Genomic DNA, 16,784 nt, shown 5'->3' on the forward strand with positions numbered 1-16,784 from the left:
AGTACGTTTAATTATATAAAATGTTAGCTATATCCTAACAACATTTAAGGTAAGGATTTATTTTTTTTATTTGTAATATATGACAAACCAGAACATTGATTAAGCAGAGGAAATGTTTATGTCCAGCGTCGAAATATCATGGTTTATTTGCTTTTACATTTTCATCAAGTTGGGTGTGACTTTTTTTAATTAAACTCATCCCCCTTTTGGTGAAGTATGTGAAAGTAGTTATCATCTTATGAAGAAGAACTTTTGATTATTAATCGCATGATTTATACAATTTAATTTTTTTATTTTAATACTATGTTTAGCAAATTTACGTCTATACATTTTTTATTACACATGTTAAATGTTTTCTACGTCTATTATTTGTGATATATAATATGTTCAGACAACTTCTTTATAGGATCAAAGAAGAATATTAATACAAAAGATTTACCGATCTCGACAAGAGGCTGGGCACTTCACACAATCATGGCCTACAACTCAAGCAATCGCAGGAAAAAAGTCAGCCCAAGTGAGGTCTTTTTTACTACTTCTAGTACGTTTAATTACGTAAAACGTTAGCCATATCTTAACAACATTTAAGGTAAGGTTTGCTTTTTTTATTTGTAATATATGACAAACCAGAACATTGATTAAGCAGAGGAAATGTTTTTGTCCAGCGTCGAAATATCATGGTTTATTTGCTTTTACATTTTCATCAAGTTGGGTGTGACTTTTTGTAATTAAACTCATCCCCCTTTTGGTGAAGTATGTAAACGTAGTTATCATCTTATGAAGAAGAACTTTTGATTATTAATCGCATGATTTATACAATTTAATTTTTTTATTTTAATACTATGTTTAGCAAATTTACGTCTATACATTTTTTATTACACATGTTAAATGTTTTCTACGTCTATTATTTGTGATATATAATATGTTCAGACAACTTCTTTATAGGATCAAAGAAGAATATTAATACAAAAATTTACCGATCTGGACAAGAGGCATGGCGCTTCACACAAGCATGACCTAAAACTGAATAAAAAGTCCGCCCAAGTGAGGTTTTTCTATTACTCCTAGTACGATTAATTACATAAAATGTTAGTCATATCCTAACGACATTTAAGGTAAGGTTTACTTTTTTTTTATTTTTAATATATGACAAACCAGAACATTGATTAAGCAGAGGACATGTTTATGTCCAGCGTCGAAATATCATGGTTTATTTGCTTTTACATTTTCATCAAGTTGGGTGTGACTTTTTTTAATTAAACTCATCCCCCTTTTGGTGAAGTATGTGAAAGTAGTTATCATCTTATGAAGAAGAACTTTTGATTATTAATCGCATGATTTATACAATTTAATTTTTTTATTTTAATACTATGTTTAGCAAATTTACGTCTATCCATTTTTTATTACACATGTTAAATGTTTTCTACGTCTATTATTTGTGATATATAATATGTTCAGACAACTTCTTTATAGGATCAAAGAAGAATATTAATACAAAAGATTTACCGATCTGGACAAGAGGCATGGCGCTTCACACAAGCATGACCTAAAACTGAATAAAAAGTCCGCCCAAGTGAGGTTTTTCTACTACTCCTAGTACGATTAATTACATAAAATGTTAGTCATATTCTAACGACATTTAAGGTAAGGTTTACTTTTTTTTTATTTTTAATATATGACAAACCAGAACATTGATTAAGCAGAGGAAATGTTTATGTCCAGCGTCGAAATATCATGGTTTATTTGCTTTTACGTTTTCATCAATTTGGGTGTGATTTTTTTTAATTAATATCTCCCCCTTTTTGGTGAAGTATGTGAAAGTAATTATCATCTTATGAAGAAGAAGTTTTGATTATTAATCGCATGATTTATTCAATTTAAATTTTTATTTTAATACTATGTTTAGCAATTTTACGTTTATACATTTTTTATTAAACATTTTAAATGTTTTCCACATTTTGTGATATATAATATGTTCAGATAACTTCGTTATAGCATAAAAGAAGAATATATTTAGGTACAAAAGATTTACCTATCTCGACAAGAGGCGGGGCGCTTCACACAAGCGTGACCTACAACTGAAGCATTCGCAGGAAAAAAGTCCGCCCAAATGACGTATTTTCTACTACTTCTAGTACGTTTAATTATATAAAATGTTAGCTATATCCTAACAACATTTAAGGTAAGGATTTTTTTTTTATTTGTAATATATGACAAACCACAACATTGCTTAAGCAGAGGAAATGTTTATGTCCAGCGTCGAAATATCATGGTTTATTTGCTTTTACATTTTCATCAAGTTGGGTGTGACTTTTTTTAATTAAACTCATCCCCCTTCTGGTGAAGTATGTGAAAGTAGTTATCATCCTATGAAGAAGAACTTATTTAATTTAATTTTTTTGTTTTAATACTATGTTTAGCAATTTTACGTCTATACATTTTTTATTACACATGTTAAATGTTTTCTACGTCTATTATTTGTGATATATAATATGTTCAGACAACTTCTTTATAGGATCAAAGAAGAATATTAATACAAAAGATTTACCGATCTCGACAAGAGGCAGGGCGCTTCACACAAGCATGACCTAAAACTGAATAAAAAGTCGGCCCAAGTGAGGTTTTTCTACTACTCCTAGTACGATTAATTACATAAAATGTTAGTCATATCCTAACGACATTTAAGGTAAGGTTTACTTTTTTTTTTATTTTTAATATATGACAAACCAGAACATTGATTAAGCAGAGGAAATGTTTATGTCCAGCGTCGAAATATCATGGTTTATTTGCTTTTACATTTTCATCAAGTTGGGTGTGACTTTTTTTAATTAAACTCATCCCCCTTTTGGTGAAGTATGTAAAAGTAGTTATCATCTTATGAAGAAGAACTTTTGATTATTAATCGCATGATTTATTCAATTTAAATTTTTTATTTTAATACTATGTTTAGCAATTTTACGTTTATACATTTTTTATTACACATGTTAAATGTTTTCCACATTTTGTGATATATAGTATGATCAGAAAACTTCGTTATAGCATAAAAGAAGAATATATTTAGGTACAAAAGATTTACCTATCTCGACAAGAGGCGGGGCGCTTCACACAAGCGTGTCCTACAACTGAAGCATTCGCAGGGACAAAGTCCGCCCAAATGACGTATTTTCTACTACTTCTAGTACGTTTAATTATATAAAATGTTAGCTATATCCTAACAACATTTAAGGTAAGGATTTTTTTTTTTTATTTGTAATATATGACAAACCAGAACATTGATTAAGCAGAGGAAATGTTTATGTCCAGCGTCGAAATATCATGGTTTATTTGCTTTTACATTTTCATCAAGTTGGGTGTGACTTTTTTTAATTAAACTCATCCCCCTTTTGGTGAAGTATGTAAACGTAGTTATCATCTTATGAAGAAGAACTTTTGATTATTAATCGCATGATTTATACAATTTAATTTTTTTATTTTAATACTATGTTTAGCAATTTTACGTCTATACATTTTTTATTACACATGTTAAATGTTTTCTACGTCTATTATTTGTGATATATAATATGTTCAGACAACTTCTTTATAGGATCAAAGAATTACATAAAATGTTAGTCATATCCTAACGACATTTAAGGTAAGGTTTACTTTTTTTTTTATTTTTAATATATGACAAACCAGAACATTGATTAAGCAGAGGAAATGTTTATGTCCAGAGTCGAAATATCATGGTTTATTTGCTTTTACATTTTCATCAATTTGGGTGTGATTTTTTTTAATTAATATCACCCCCTTTTTGGTGAAGTATGTGAAAGTAATTATCATCTTATGAAGAAGAACTTTTGATTATTAATCGCATGATTTATACAATTTAATTTTTTTATTTTGATACTATGTTTAGCAATTTTACGTCTATACATTTTTTATTACACATGTTAAATGTTTTCTACGTCTATTATTTGTGATATATAATATGTTCAGACAACTTCTTTATAGCATAAAAGAAGAATATAATTAAGTACAAAATATTTAGCGATCTCGAAAAGAGGCAGGGCGCTTCACACAAGCATGACCTAAAACTGAATAAAAAGTCCGCCCAAGTGAGGTATTTTCTACTACTCCTAGTACGATTAATTACATAAAATGTTAGTCATATCCTAACGACGTTTAAGGTAAGGTTTACTTTTTTTTTATTTTTAATATATGACAAACCAAAACATTGATTAAGCAGAGGAAATGTTTATGTCCAGCGTCGAAATATCATGGTTTTTTTGCTTTTATGTTTTCATCAATTTAGGTGTGATTTTTTTAAATTAATATCATACCGCTTTTGGTGAAGTATGTGAAAGTAGTTATCATCTTATGAAGAAAAACTTTTGATTATTAATCGCATGATTTATACAATTTAACCTATTTTATTTTAATACTATATTAAGCAATTTTACATCTACAACTTTTTTATTACACATGTTAAATGTTTTCTACATCTGTGATTTGTGACATATAATATGTTCAAAAAACTTCTTTATAGCATAAAAGAAGAATATTAGTATAAAAGATTTACCGATCTTGACAAGAGGCTGGGCGCTTCACACAAGCATGGCCTACAACTGAATCATTCGCAGGAAAAAAGTCCGCCCAAGTGAGGTATTTTCTACTACTTCTAGTAAGTGTCATTACATAAAATGGTAGCCATATCCTAACGACATTTAAGGTAAGGTTTACTTTTATTTTATTTTTAATATATGACAAACCAGAACATTGATTAAGCAAAGGAATTGTTTATGTCCAGCGTCGAAATATCATGGTTTTTTTGCTTTTACATTTTCATCAATTTAGGTGTGATTTTTTTAAATTAATATCATACCCCTTTTGGTGAAGTATGTGAAAGTAGTTATCACCTTATGAAGAAAAAGTTTTGGTTATTAATACAATTTAAACAATTGTTATTTATACAATTTACAGTCATTTACTTTTATTATACAATTTATACAAAAAGTTATTTATACAAAGTGTTACAGAATTATCATCTTATGAAGAAAAACTTTTAATTATTAACCCCATGATTTATACAATTTAAACTTTTTTATTTTAATACTATGTTAAGCAATTTTACGTCTATATTTTTTTATTACACATATTAAATGTTTTCTACATCAATTGTGATATAATATGTTCAGACAACTTCTTCATGGCATAAAAGAAGAATATTAAGTACAAAAGATTTATCGATCTCGACAAGAGACGGGGCGCTTCACACAAGCGTGGGCTACATGTTAAATGTTTTCTACATATTTTATTATGTGTGCTATATAATACGTTACCAAGACTTCTTCATAACATAAACTGTTATTTAGTGTAATATTTTCATTATCGGAAATGTGAAAACAATGTAAAAGGACCTCGAATCGGTTCCTGCTAAAACCGCAACTTTGAGACATCGCATTTTTATATAGCGGATTTCTTGTCTAGTCCCATCCACATTATAACGGCTAAAAAACGAAGTAACTCATCTTCATCTTTGCCTTACCATTTACACAAAAGCGAATAATTTTTGATGATTTCATTTGCAATCCCTTCAACGACTTTCTGTTGAGCGTATCTATTTGTTTCAGTGATTATCAAATCTTGAATTTCATTATCAACAAATACTAACTAAAAATCAATCGATTTATAACTACATAGTTGCTCCACTTCAATGTTGAATCCTTGACTCTCAGTAAATTCAAATTTATGTAGTTCTTCTGGGCAATCTGTGGTATTTCTTTCCACATTATTTTATCTGCACTTAAATTAACATCGTATATGTTGACGATTCCTTCAGTTTCTTTGGGATCTAAATAATCAAAAAATCTATACAAAAAAAATTGCAAATAAGATACCTTACCAATTAATAAATCATCGACTAAATTAGAAGGACCTGCTTTGTTATACAACTTTTGTTTCTTTCTTGGTTTACTAACATCGTCACCCCTTTCTATAAAGTAAGAAAACAATCAAGACACAAATCTGTACTGTGAGCGAAATCAGTTACCTATTACTACTTTATAAATAGAATTACTGGGTCCAGTAACTTTATCACTACTCGAATAAAGTTGATCACTGTCATTCTCTCGATAAGCAGGATAAGCATCAGAGTCATAATCTGATATATTCTAATCACTGAAATCAGATCTAGTAGTCGACGAAGTTCATCTTCTGATAATACTTTTTTTGTTCATTATACGAAGATATGAATACTTTTATAATGCAGGAAATAAATAAAATTGTCGTACACGATATATCACAGTGAAATACAAATGCCAACAAAAATCCTAACCTACATAAATAGGCAGATTTTACCGGACCAAGACAGATTTCCGTTTTCTATAGACCAGACCTTTTTAATTTATAACATAACAATATAGAAACTGCGTCCCTCACGTTTCTTAAACACGATAACATACTGTGGACAAAATGGTACACATGGTGTGTGGTGCACATGGGGCTTAACGTGTTAATACTGATCCCTTCAATTTCTATTTTACATCTGATTGGTTCTTTTCTAATTACTATTCTTTTAGTTTTCTGAGTTGAGATTGCCATGTTAATTTTTTTTGCTTTTATATTTAATCTGTGGAGCATTTTTTGCAGAATTTCATCTTGTGCTATCAATATTGCGTCGTCTTGTAATGATAGAACCAACCAAGCGTCAAGAGTAGATGGTACTAAGCTGTTCGTTCACAAAAGCTTTACGAAGAATACGCTTCTCAATTCGGAAGCTTCATTGAGATGGGATCTTAGTTAATAAAAAACAGATAGATAAATAAGAGGTAGATAATAAAAAGATAATAGTTTGTCAATAGGAAAACAAAAACCACTAAATACAGCTAAATTCAACATTTAGGACGCCACTAAGTCGAAATAATATATTTTATAGTTGGAAAAACTGCAAACCAGCAGTATAAATATTAATTGCAAAACAATTACGTAAGTCACTATTAATCTAACAATGCGAATATTCTGTGAAATGAATGATTCACTTAAGCTTTGAAATTTAATAGCTTTTTAGTTACTCTGTTTGCCATTTGCTACTGTAGTTCAGTTGAATGCACACCAGTGAACACGTATATTGTATGTTTTATTAGTGTTGAATAATTGTGTCCAAAATGATGAAAAAAAGTGAAGAAAACGTTGCTTGGTGCTTTTATCTTCAACGCAGAAACACGTTACGTTCGACTTGGCCACCAATTCGAACAAATGAAGAGCCTCTTCACTGTGTGAGCGATAAATCGTTTAATTTACCATTCGATATAAGTACTTCTGTCGAAGAGCCACACAGTACTTCAAATGGAAGTATCAAAAAATATCGTTACATTTTATCACTGCTGTTTGCCATAATAGTCGGAATAGCATTTGTCACTTTATGGCACAAAACTGGTTTACATAAGGTAAAACTTTTTTATATATATATAATTTTTATTGTTCTGTAGCTATTTTTTTGTGGCATTTTAAAGTAGATACTATTTAATTGGAAATAAGCCACAATTGAATGTTAAAATAAGTTTATTGACGTTTCAATTTCCACTTCGGAAATCGTTCTCAACATACTATTTTGAGACTACTATTGTGAGAACGATTTCCGAAGTAGAAATTGAAACGTCAATAAACTTATTTTAAGCTTCAATTGTGATATATTCCCAATAAAATAGTATATATTTTTTGATCTCTTTATTTCATAGTTTCAAATTTAGTTTTACAGTACTTTTTTAATGTAACTTCCAATTGTTTTAATTTTAGTTAGATAATCAATCTGATTCAAAATCTTTTTTTAAAGCATTAGCATGGTATTAGTTTGTTTCATATGTTTTCGCTTGATATTTCCTTATCTTTAGCATTTATTTTAAGTTCTACTTCGCCCCCTTTTGGGTTCTCTTTCTATTATTTATGTTAAAGCCCAGGTAGATCAAATAGAAGTTACACTCTTTTACTCAAAGCTTTTTTGATATTTTTAAAAAAAAATATATATATATATATAGAATAAGGTAAAATTGGTAAATGTTTATTTATATATATATAAAATTTTTCTTTACAGCGTTCAAATTTTTCTGAGGTTGTGCCACTATATGCTCAAGTAAGTGAATTTAATAATTTTAACAGTAAATAAAACAGACTTTTTTAAAACTATTGTTTATAATATTTTGCAGCAATTGTTTATAATATTTTGTGTGTCATGTTCACAATAAATTTTATTCACATATATTAAATATTTTTTTCCCTATTTCACAGTTTTAAATTTAGTTTTAGAGTATTTTTTTTAACTAACTTCTAAATAGTTTCAATTTTAGTTAGATATTCTGATTAAAATTTTTCAAGCCATTAGATTGGCTTCAGTTTGTTAAACATGTTTTCTCTCGATAATTTTTTTATCTCTAGTACTTATTTTGTTTCTTATTTTGAAAGGTTGTTTCTATTATTTATGTTAAAGCCTAGATATCTGAAAGAGAAGTTACAGTCTGACACTAAAATTTTTTTTTGATATTTTTAATAAATAATTCAAAAAGAATAAGGTAAAACTGATAAATATTTATTTATGTATATAATTTTTCTTTACAGGCTTTAACAATGACCAACAAGGCCGTGCCAGAAGATACTCAGGTAGGTGAATTTAATAATTTTAACAGTAAATAGAAACAGACTTTAGTGATGCATCCCTAGACCTAAACTATATTTTTAAAGCAATTGTTTATAATATTTTGTGCGACATATTCACAATAAATTTTATTCACGTTTATTAAATTATAGTCTTATTAAATTTATTTCCCTATTTCATACTTTTAGATTTAGTTTTAGAGTACTGTTTTTAACTATCTTCTAGATTATTTTAATTTTAGGTTACATATTCTGATTCAAACTTTTTAAGCCATTCGAATGGCTTCAGTTTATTTTAACATGTTTTTTCTCGATAATTTTATTATCTCTGTTACTTATTTTGAGTTCTTTTTGGCTCTCTTTTAAGGTTGTTTCTATTATTTATGTTAAAGCCTAGATATCTCAAAGAGAAATTAAAGTCTGACACTTAATTTTTTTTTGATATTTTTAATAAATAATTTATAAAGAATAAGATAAAACTGATAAATGATTATTTATGTATATAATTTTTCTTTACAGCCTTTAACGATGACCAACAAGGCCGTGCCACAAGATACTCAGGTAAGTGAATTTAATAATTTTAACAGTAAATAGAAACAAACTGTAGTGATACATCCTTAGACTTAAACTACATTTTTAAAGGAATTGTTTATAATATTTTGTATGACATATTCACAATAAATTTTATTCACATTTATTAAATTATAGTCTTATTAAATTTATTTTCCTATTTTATACTTTTAGATTTAGTTTTAGAGTACTGTTTTTAACTATCTTCTAGATTGTTTTAATTTTAGTTTGATATTCTGATTCAAATTTTTCAAGCCATTAGAATGGCTTCAGTTTATTAAACATGTTTTCTCTCGATAATTTTATTATCTCTGTTACTTATTTTGAGTTCTTTTTGGCTCTCTTTTAAGGTTGTTTCTATAATTTATGTTAAAGCCTAGATATATCAAAGAGAAATTACAGTCTGACACTCAAATTTTTTTTGATTTTTTAATAAATAATTTATAAAGAATAAGGTAAAACTTATAAATGTTTATTTATGTATATAATTTTTCTTTACAGGCTTTAGCAATGACCAACAAGGCCGTGCCACAAGATACTCAGGTAAGTGAATTTAATAATTTTAACAGTAAATAGAAACAGACTTTAGTGATGCATCCTTAGACCTAAATTACATTTTTAAAGCAATTTTTTATAATATTTTGTGTGACATATTCACAATAAATTTTATTCACATTTATTAAATTATAGTCTTATTACATTTATTTCCCTATTTCATAGTTTTAAATTTAGTTTTAGAGTATTGTTTTTAACTAACTGCTAAATAGTTTTAATTTTAGTTAGATATTCTGATTCAAATTTTTCAAGATATTAGATTAGCTTCAGGCAAAACATGTTTTCTCTCGATAATTTTTTTATCTCTGGTACTTATTTTGAGTCCTGTTTGGCTCTCTTTTAAGGTTATTTCTATTATTTTTGTTAAAGCATAGATATCTGAAAGAGAAGTTACAGTCTGACACTCAAAATTTTTTTGATATTTTTAATAAATAATTTATAAAGAATAAGGTAAAACTGATAAATATTTATTTATGTATATAATTTTTCTTTACAGCCTTTAACAATGACCAACAAGGCCGTGCCACAAGATACTCAGGTAAGTGAATTTAATAATTTTAACAGTAAATAGAAACAAACTGTAGTGATACATCCTTAGACTTAAACTACATTTTTAAAGGAATTGTTTATAATATTTTGTGTGACATATTCACAATAAATTTTATTCACATTTATTAAATTATAGTCTTATTAAATTTATTTTCCTATTTTATACTTTTAGATTTAGTTTTAGAGTACTGTTTTTAACTATCTTCTAGATTGTTTTAATTTTAGTTTGATATTCTGATTCAAATTTTTCAAGCCATTAGAATGGCTTCAGTTTATTAAACATGTTTTCTCTCGATAATTTTATTATCTCTGTTACTTATTTTGAGTTCTTTTTGGCTCTCTTTTAAGGTTGTTTCTATAATTTATGTTAAAGCCTAGATATATCAAAGAGAAATTACAGTCTGACACTCAAATTTTTTTTGATTTTTTAATAAATAATTTATAAAGAATAAGGTAAAACTGATAAATATTTATTTATGTATATAATTAATTTTTTACAGCCTTTAACGATGACCAACAAGGCCGTGCCACAAGATACAGATGTAAGTGAATTTAATAATTTTAATAGTAAATAGAACAGACTTTAGTGACGCATCCTTAGACCTAAACTACATTTTTAAAGCAGTTGTTTATAACATTTTGTGTGAATTTTGTTCACATTTATTAATTTATATTCTCATTAAATTTATTTTTTTATTTCATAGTTCTAAATTTAGTTTTACAGTACTTTTTTTAACTAACTTATAAATACTTTCAATTTTAATTAGATATTTTGATTCAAATTTTTCAGGCCATTAGATATCTGAAAGAGAAGTTAAAGTCTGACACTAAAATTTTTTTTAGAAATTTTTTATAAGTAATTTATAAAGACTAAGGTAAAACTGATAAATGTTTATTTATGTATATAATTTTTCTTTACAGGCTTTAACAATGACCAACAAGGCCGTGCCACAAGATACTCAGGTAAGTGAATTTAATAATTTTAACAGTAAATAGAAACAGACTTTAGTGATGCATCCTTAGAACTAAACTACAATTTTAAAGCAATTGTTTATAATATTTTGTGTGACATATTTACAATAAATTTTATTCACATTTATTAAATTATTTATTTTCCTATTTCATAGTTTTAAATTTAGTTTAAGAGTACTTTTTTTAACTAAATTCTAAGTAGTTTTAATTTTAGTTAGATATTCTGATTCAAATTTTTCAGGCCATTAGATTGGCTTCAGTTTGTTAAACATGTTTTCTTTCGATAATTTTTTTATCCCTGGTACTTATTTTGAGTTCTTCTTGGCTCTCGTTTAAGGTTTTTTTCTATTATTTATGTTAAAGCCTAGATATATCAAAGAGAAATTACAGTCTGAAACTCAAATTTTTTTTTGATATTTTTAATAAATAATTTGTAAAGAATAAGGTAAAACTGATAAATTATTATTTATGTATATAATTTTTCTTTACAGCCTTTAGCAATGGCCAACAAGGCCGTGCCACAAGATACTCAGGTAAATGAATTTAATAATTTTAACAGTAAATAGAAAAAAACTTTAGTGATGCATCCTTAGACTTAAACTACATGTTTAAAGGAATTGTTTATAATATTTTGTGTGACATATTCACAATAAATTTTATTCACATTTATTAAATTATAGTCTTATTAAATTTATTTCTCTATTTCATACTTTTAGATTTAGTTTTAGAGTACTGTTTTTAACTATATTCTAGATTGTTTTAATTTTAGGTAGATATTCTGATTCAAATTTTTCAAGCCATTAGAATGGCTTCAGTTTATGAAACATGTTTCCGCTCGATAATTTTTTTATCTGTATTACTTATTTTGAGTTCTTTTTGGCTCTCTTTTAAGGTTGTTTCTATTATTTATGTTAAAGCCTAGATATCTCAAAGAGAAATTAAAGTCTGACACTCAAATTTTTTTTGATATTTTTAATAAATAATTTATAAAGAATAAGGTAAAACTGATAAATGTTTATTTATGTATATAATTTTTCTTTACAGGCTTTAACAGTGACCAACAAGGCCGTGCCACAAGATACTCAGGTAAGTGAATTTAATAATTTTAACAGTAAATAGAAACAGACTTTAGTGATGCATACATAGAACTAAACTACATTTTTAAAGCAATTTTTTATAATATTTTGTGTGAATTTTGTTCACATTTATTAATTTATATTCTCATTAAATTTATTTTTTTATTTCATAGTTCTAAATTTAGTTTTACAGTACTTTTTTTAACTAACTTATAAATACTTTCAATTTTAATTAGATATTTTGATTCAAATTTTTCAGGCCATTAGATATCTGAAAGAGAAGTTACAGTCTGACACTAAAATTTTTTTAGAAATTTTTTATAAATAATTTATAAAGACTAAGGTAAAACTGATAAATGTTTATTTATGTATATAATTTTTCTTTACAGGCTTTAACAATGACCAACAAGGCCGTGCCACAAGATACTCAGGTAAGTGAATTTAATAATTTTAACCGTAAATAGAAACAGACTTTAGTGATGCATCCTTAGAACTAAACTACGTTTTTAAAGCAATTAATTATAATATTTTGTGTGACATATTTACAATAAATTTTATTCACATTTATTAAATTATAGTCCTATTAAATTTATTTCCCAATTTTATACTTTTAGATTTAGTTTTAGAGTTCTGTTTTTAACTATCTTCTAGATTGGTTTAATTTTAGTTACATATTCTGATTCAAATTTTTCAAGCCACTAGAACGGCTTCAGTTTATTTTAACATATTTTTTCTGGATCATTTTATTATCTCTGTTACTTATTTTGAGTGCTTTTTGGCTCTCTTTTAAGGTTGTTTCTATTATTTATGTTAAAGCCTAGATATCTGAAAGAGAAGTTACAGTCTGACACTAAAATTTTTATAGAAATTTTTAATAAATAATTTATAAAGAATAAGGTAAAACTGATAAATATTTATTTATGTATATAATTAATTTTTTACAGCCTTTATCGATGACCAACAAGGCCGTGCCACAAGATACAGATGTAAGTGAATTTAATAATTTTAATAGTAAATAGAACAGACTTTAGTGACGCATCCTTAGACCTAAACTACATTTTTAAAGCAGTTGTTTATAACATTTTGTGTGAATTTTGTTCACATTTATTAATTTATATTCTCATTAAATTTATTTTTCTATTTCATAGTTCTAAATTTAGTTTTACAGTACTTTTTTTAACTAACTTATAAATACTTTCAATTTTAATTAGATATTTTGATTCAAATTTTTTAGGCCATTAGATATCTGAAAGAGAAGTTACAGTCTGACACTAAAATTTTTTTAGAAATTTTTTATAAGTAATTTATAAAGACTAAGGTAAAACTGATAAATGTTTATTTATGTATATAATTTTTCTTTACAGGCTTTAACAATGACCAACAAGGCCGTGCCACAAGATACTCAGGTAAGTGAATTTAATAATTTTAACCGTAAATAGAAACAGACTTTAGTGATGCATCCTTAGAACTAAACTACGTTTTTAAAGCAATTGTTTATAATATTTTGTGTGACATATTTACAATAAATTTTATTCACATTTATTAAATTATAGTCCTATTAAATTTATTTCCCTATTTTATACTTTTAGATTTAGTTTTAGAGTACTGTTTTTAACTATCTTCTAGATTGGTTTAATTTTAGTTACATATTCTGATTCAAATTTTTCAAGCCACTAGAACGGCTTCAGTTTATTTTAACATATTTTTTCTCGATAATTTTATTATCTCTGTTACTTATTTTGAGTTCTTTTTGGCTCTCTTTTAAGGTTGTTTCTATTATTTATGTTAAAGCCTAGATATCTGAAAGAGAAGTTACAGTCTGACACTCAAATTTTTTTTGACATTTTTAATAAATAATTTATAAAGAATAAGGTAAAACTGATAAAAGTTTATTTATGTATATAATTTTTCTTTACAGGCTTTAACAATGATCAACAAGGCCGTGCCACAAGATACTCAGGTAAGTGAATTTAATAATTTTAACAGTAAATAGAAACAGACTTTAGTGATGCATACATAGAACTAAACTACATTTTTAAAGCAATTTTTTATAATATTTTGTGTGACATATTGACAATAAATTTTATTCACATTTATTAAATTATCTATTTCCCTATTTCATAGCTTTAAATTTAGTTTTAGAGTACTTTTTTCAACTAAGTAGTTTTAATTTTGGTGAGATATTCTGATTCAAATTTTTCAGGCCATTAAGATTGTCTTCAGTTTGTTAAACATGTTTTCTTTCGATAATTTTTTTATCCCTGGTACTTATTTTGAGTTCTTTTTTGCTCTCTTTTAAGGTCTCTTTCTAGTATTTATGTTAAAGCCTAGATATCTCAAAGAGAAGTTACAGTCTGACACTAAAATTTTTTTTGGTATCTTTAATAAATAATTTATAAAGAATAAGGTAAAACTGATAAATGTTTATTTATATATATAATTTTTCTTTAAAGCCTTTAACAATGACCAACCAGGCCGTGCCACAAGATACTCAGGTAAGTGAATTTAATAATTTTAACAGTAAATAGAAACAAACTTTAGTGATGCATCCTTAGACTTAAACTACATTTTTAAAGAAATTGTTTATAATATTTTGTGTGACATATTAACAATAAATTTTATTCACATTTATTAAATTATTAAATTTATTTCCCTATTTCATACTTTTAGATTTAGTTTTAGAGTACTGTTTTTAAGTATCTTCTAGATTGTTTTAATTTTAGTTATATATTCTGATTCAAATTTTTCAAGCCATTAGAATGGCTTCGGTTTATTAAACATGTTTTTTCTCGATAATTTTTTTATCTCTATTAGTTATTTTGAGTTCTTTTTGGCTCTCTTTTAAGGTCTCTTTCTATTATTTATGTTAAAGCCTAGATATCTCAAAAAAAAAAAAATTAAAGTCTGACACTCAAAATTTTTTTGATATTTTTAATAAATAATTTATAAAGAATAAGGTAAAACTGATAGAAGTTTATTTATGTATATAATTTTTCTTTACAGCCTTTAACAATGACCAACAAGGCCGTGCCACAAGATTCTCAGGTAAGTGAATTTAATAATTTTAACAGTAAATAGAAACAGACTTTAGTGTTGCATCCTTAGAACTAAACTACATTTTTAAAGCAATTGTTTATAATATTTTGTGTGACATATTCACAATAAATTTTATTCAGATTTATTAAATTATAGTCTTATTAAATTTATTTCCCTATTTCATACTTTTAGATTTAGTTTTAGAGTACTGTTTTTAACTATCTTCTAGATTGTTTTAATTTTAGTTAGATATTCTGATTCAAAATTTTTTTAAGCCGTTACAATGCCTTTAATTTGTTAGACATGTTTTTTCTCGATATTTTTTATCTCTGGTACTTATTTTGAGTTCTTTTTTGCGCTCTTTTAGGTTCTGTTTCTGTTATTTATGTTAAAAGCCTAGATATCGCAAAGAGAAGTTACTGTCTAACACTCAAAGTTTTTTTGATTTTTTTTATTAAATAATTTATAAAGAATAAGGTAAAACTGATAAATGGTTATTTATGTATATAATTTTTCTTTACAGCCTTTAATACTCACCAACGAGGCCGTTCCACAACATACTCAGGTAAGTGAATTTAATAATTTTAACAGTAAATAGTTACAGACTTTTGTGATGTCTCTTTAGACATAATCTAAATTTTTAAAGCAATCGTTTGTGTTTTAATCTTCTTTGTTAATTTTATTTTGCGTATCTTACTTAAAATATATTTTTTAATTTTTTATTATTTATGTTGAAGCCTAGGTATCCCAAACAAAAGTTTCTGTCTTACTCAAAGCTTCTTTGGTATTTTTTAATCAAAGATTTATTTCCATGAATCTTGTCTTATAATTTATTTCTAGTCCACTATTTACGCCACATCTTTTGGCTGCCCTATATATCTTTGGGTTAAATTATTATTAATACAGCTAAGACGGTTAGTTCTATATAAATAGTATCTTTGTTTCTCCAACCAGGAATTCTTCTTAAACCTTTTTTGGCTTCCTTTTATTGAATTCTTTTACTATTATTTATATTAAATCCCAGGTGTCGCTAAGTAAAGTTACGTTTTTACTCATTTTTTTTTATATTTATGTATATTTTAACAGAACTATAGGCCCTTGGCGTCGATAGTCTTACTAGTTTTTTGCAGTTTATACGGTCGTCCTTCATACGTTTAATACTGTCTCTTGTTCATATTTCTTCTATTTCAGTCTGAACGGCATCAAGCCACTTCCTTATTCTTCCTATTATTTTCTTCCCCTTTTCTCTGCTTGCAGAACTCTTACAACGTTGCTTTCTTTTAGGGCTAGTAAAACATGTCTTCTACCTTTCTGTGCCCTAATTTCCTGTGTTATTTTGGGTCCCTTATAAATCTTCCTTAGCTCCTGATTTGTTTTTCGGCCTCATTCCTTTATCCTACC

At 26.5% G+C, this 16,784-nt stretch overlaps 2 protein-coding genes across 3 annotated transcripts in view; both read left to right on the top strand.

Annotated features, from left to right (window-relative positions):
- The first annotated feature begins 7,078 nt into the window (after positions 1-7,078).
- Positions 7,079-10,477, top strand: LOC140451751 (uncharacterized). Its single transcript, XM_072545598.1, has 7 exons — positions 7,079-7,424; positions 8,069-8,107; positions 8,590-8,631; positions 9,145-9,186; positions 9,697-9,738; positions 10,247-10,288; positions 10,472-10,477. Exons 1-7 carry the CDS (start codon positions 7,143-7,145, stop codon positions 10,475-10,477), a joined length of 495 nt encoding a protein of 164 aa, XP_072401699.1. The 5' UTR covers positions 7,079-7,142.
- A 325-nt stretch (positions 10,478-10,802) lies between these two features.
- Positions 10,803-16,784, top strand: part of LOC140451999 (uncharacterized) — a 29,476-nt gene continuing 23,494 nt past the window's right edge. The window contains exons 1-6 of one of the 2 annotated variants that reach the window (XM_072546006.1): positions 10,803-10,841; positions 11,221-11,262; positions 13,292-13,333; positions 13,712-13,753; positions 15,351-15,392; positions 15,907-15,948. In XM_072546006.1, the coding sequence (XP_072402107.1) occupies positions 10,809-10,841; positions 11,221-11,262; positions 13,292-13,333; positions 13,712-13,753; positions 15,351-15,392; positions 15,907-15,948 (243 nt within the window). In that variant the 5' untranslated portion in view covers positions 10,803-10,808. Of the gene's footprint in view, positions 10,842-11,220; positions 11,263-12,741; positions 12,779-13,291; positions 13,334-13,711; positions 13,754-15,350; positions 15,393-15,906; positions 15,949-16,784 lie in introns of those variants that run through there. The other variant, XM_072546007.1, reaches the window with a different exon arrangement.

The sequence above is a fragment of the Diabrotica undecimpunctata genome, chromosome 10 (genome assembly GCF_040954645.1).
Source record: "Diabrotica undecimpunctata isolate CICGRU chromosome 10, icDiaUnde3, whole genome shotgun sequence".
Lineage (NCBI taxonomy): Eukaryota > Metazoa > Arthropoda > Insecta > Coleoptera > Chrysomelidae > Diabrotica > Diabrotica undecimpunctata.

Bases quoted from the DNA above. Each gene is read 5' to 3' on its own strand.
- LOC140451751 (XM_072545598.1), top strand. From the start codon at position 7,143: ATGATGAAAAAAAGTGAAGAAAACGTTGCTTGGTGCTTTTATCTTCAA. The intron at 8,108-8,589 runs GTAAGTGAATTT...TTTTCTTTACAG, and splicing joins TTGTGCCACTATATGCTCAA to GCTTTAACAATGACCAACAA. The intron at 8,632-9,144 runs GTAGGTGAATTT...TTTTCTTTACAG, and splicing joins CCGTGCCAGAAGATACTCAG to CCTTTAACGATGACCAACAA.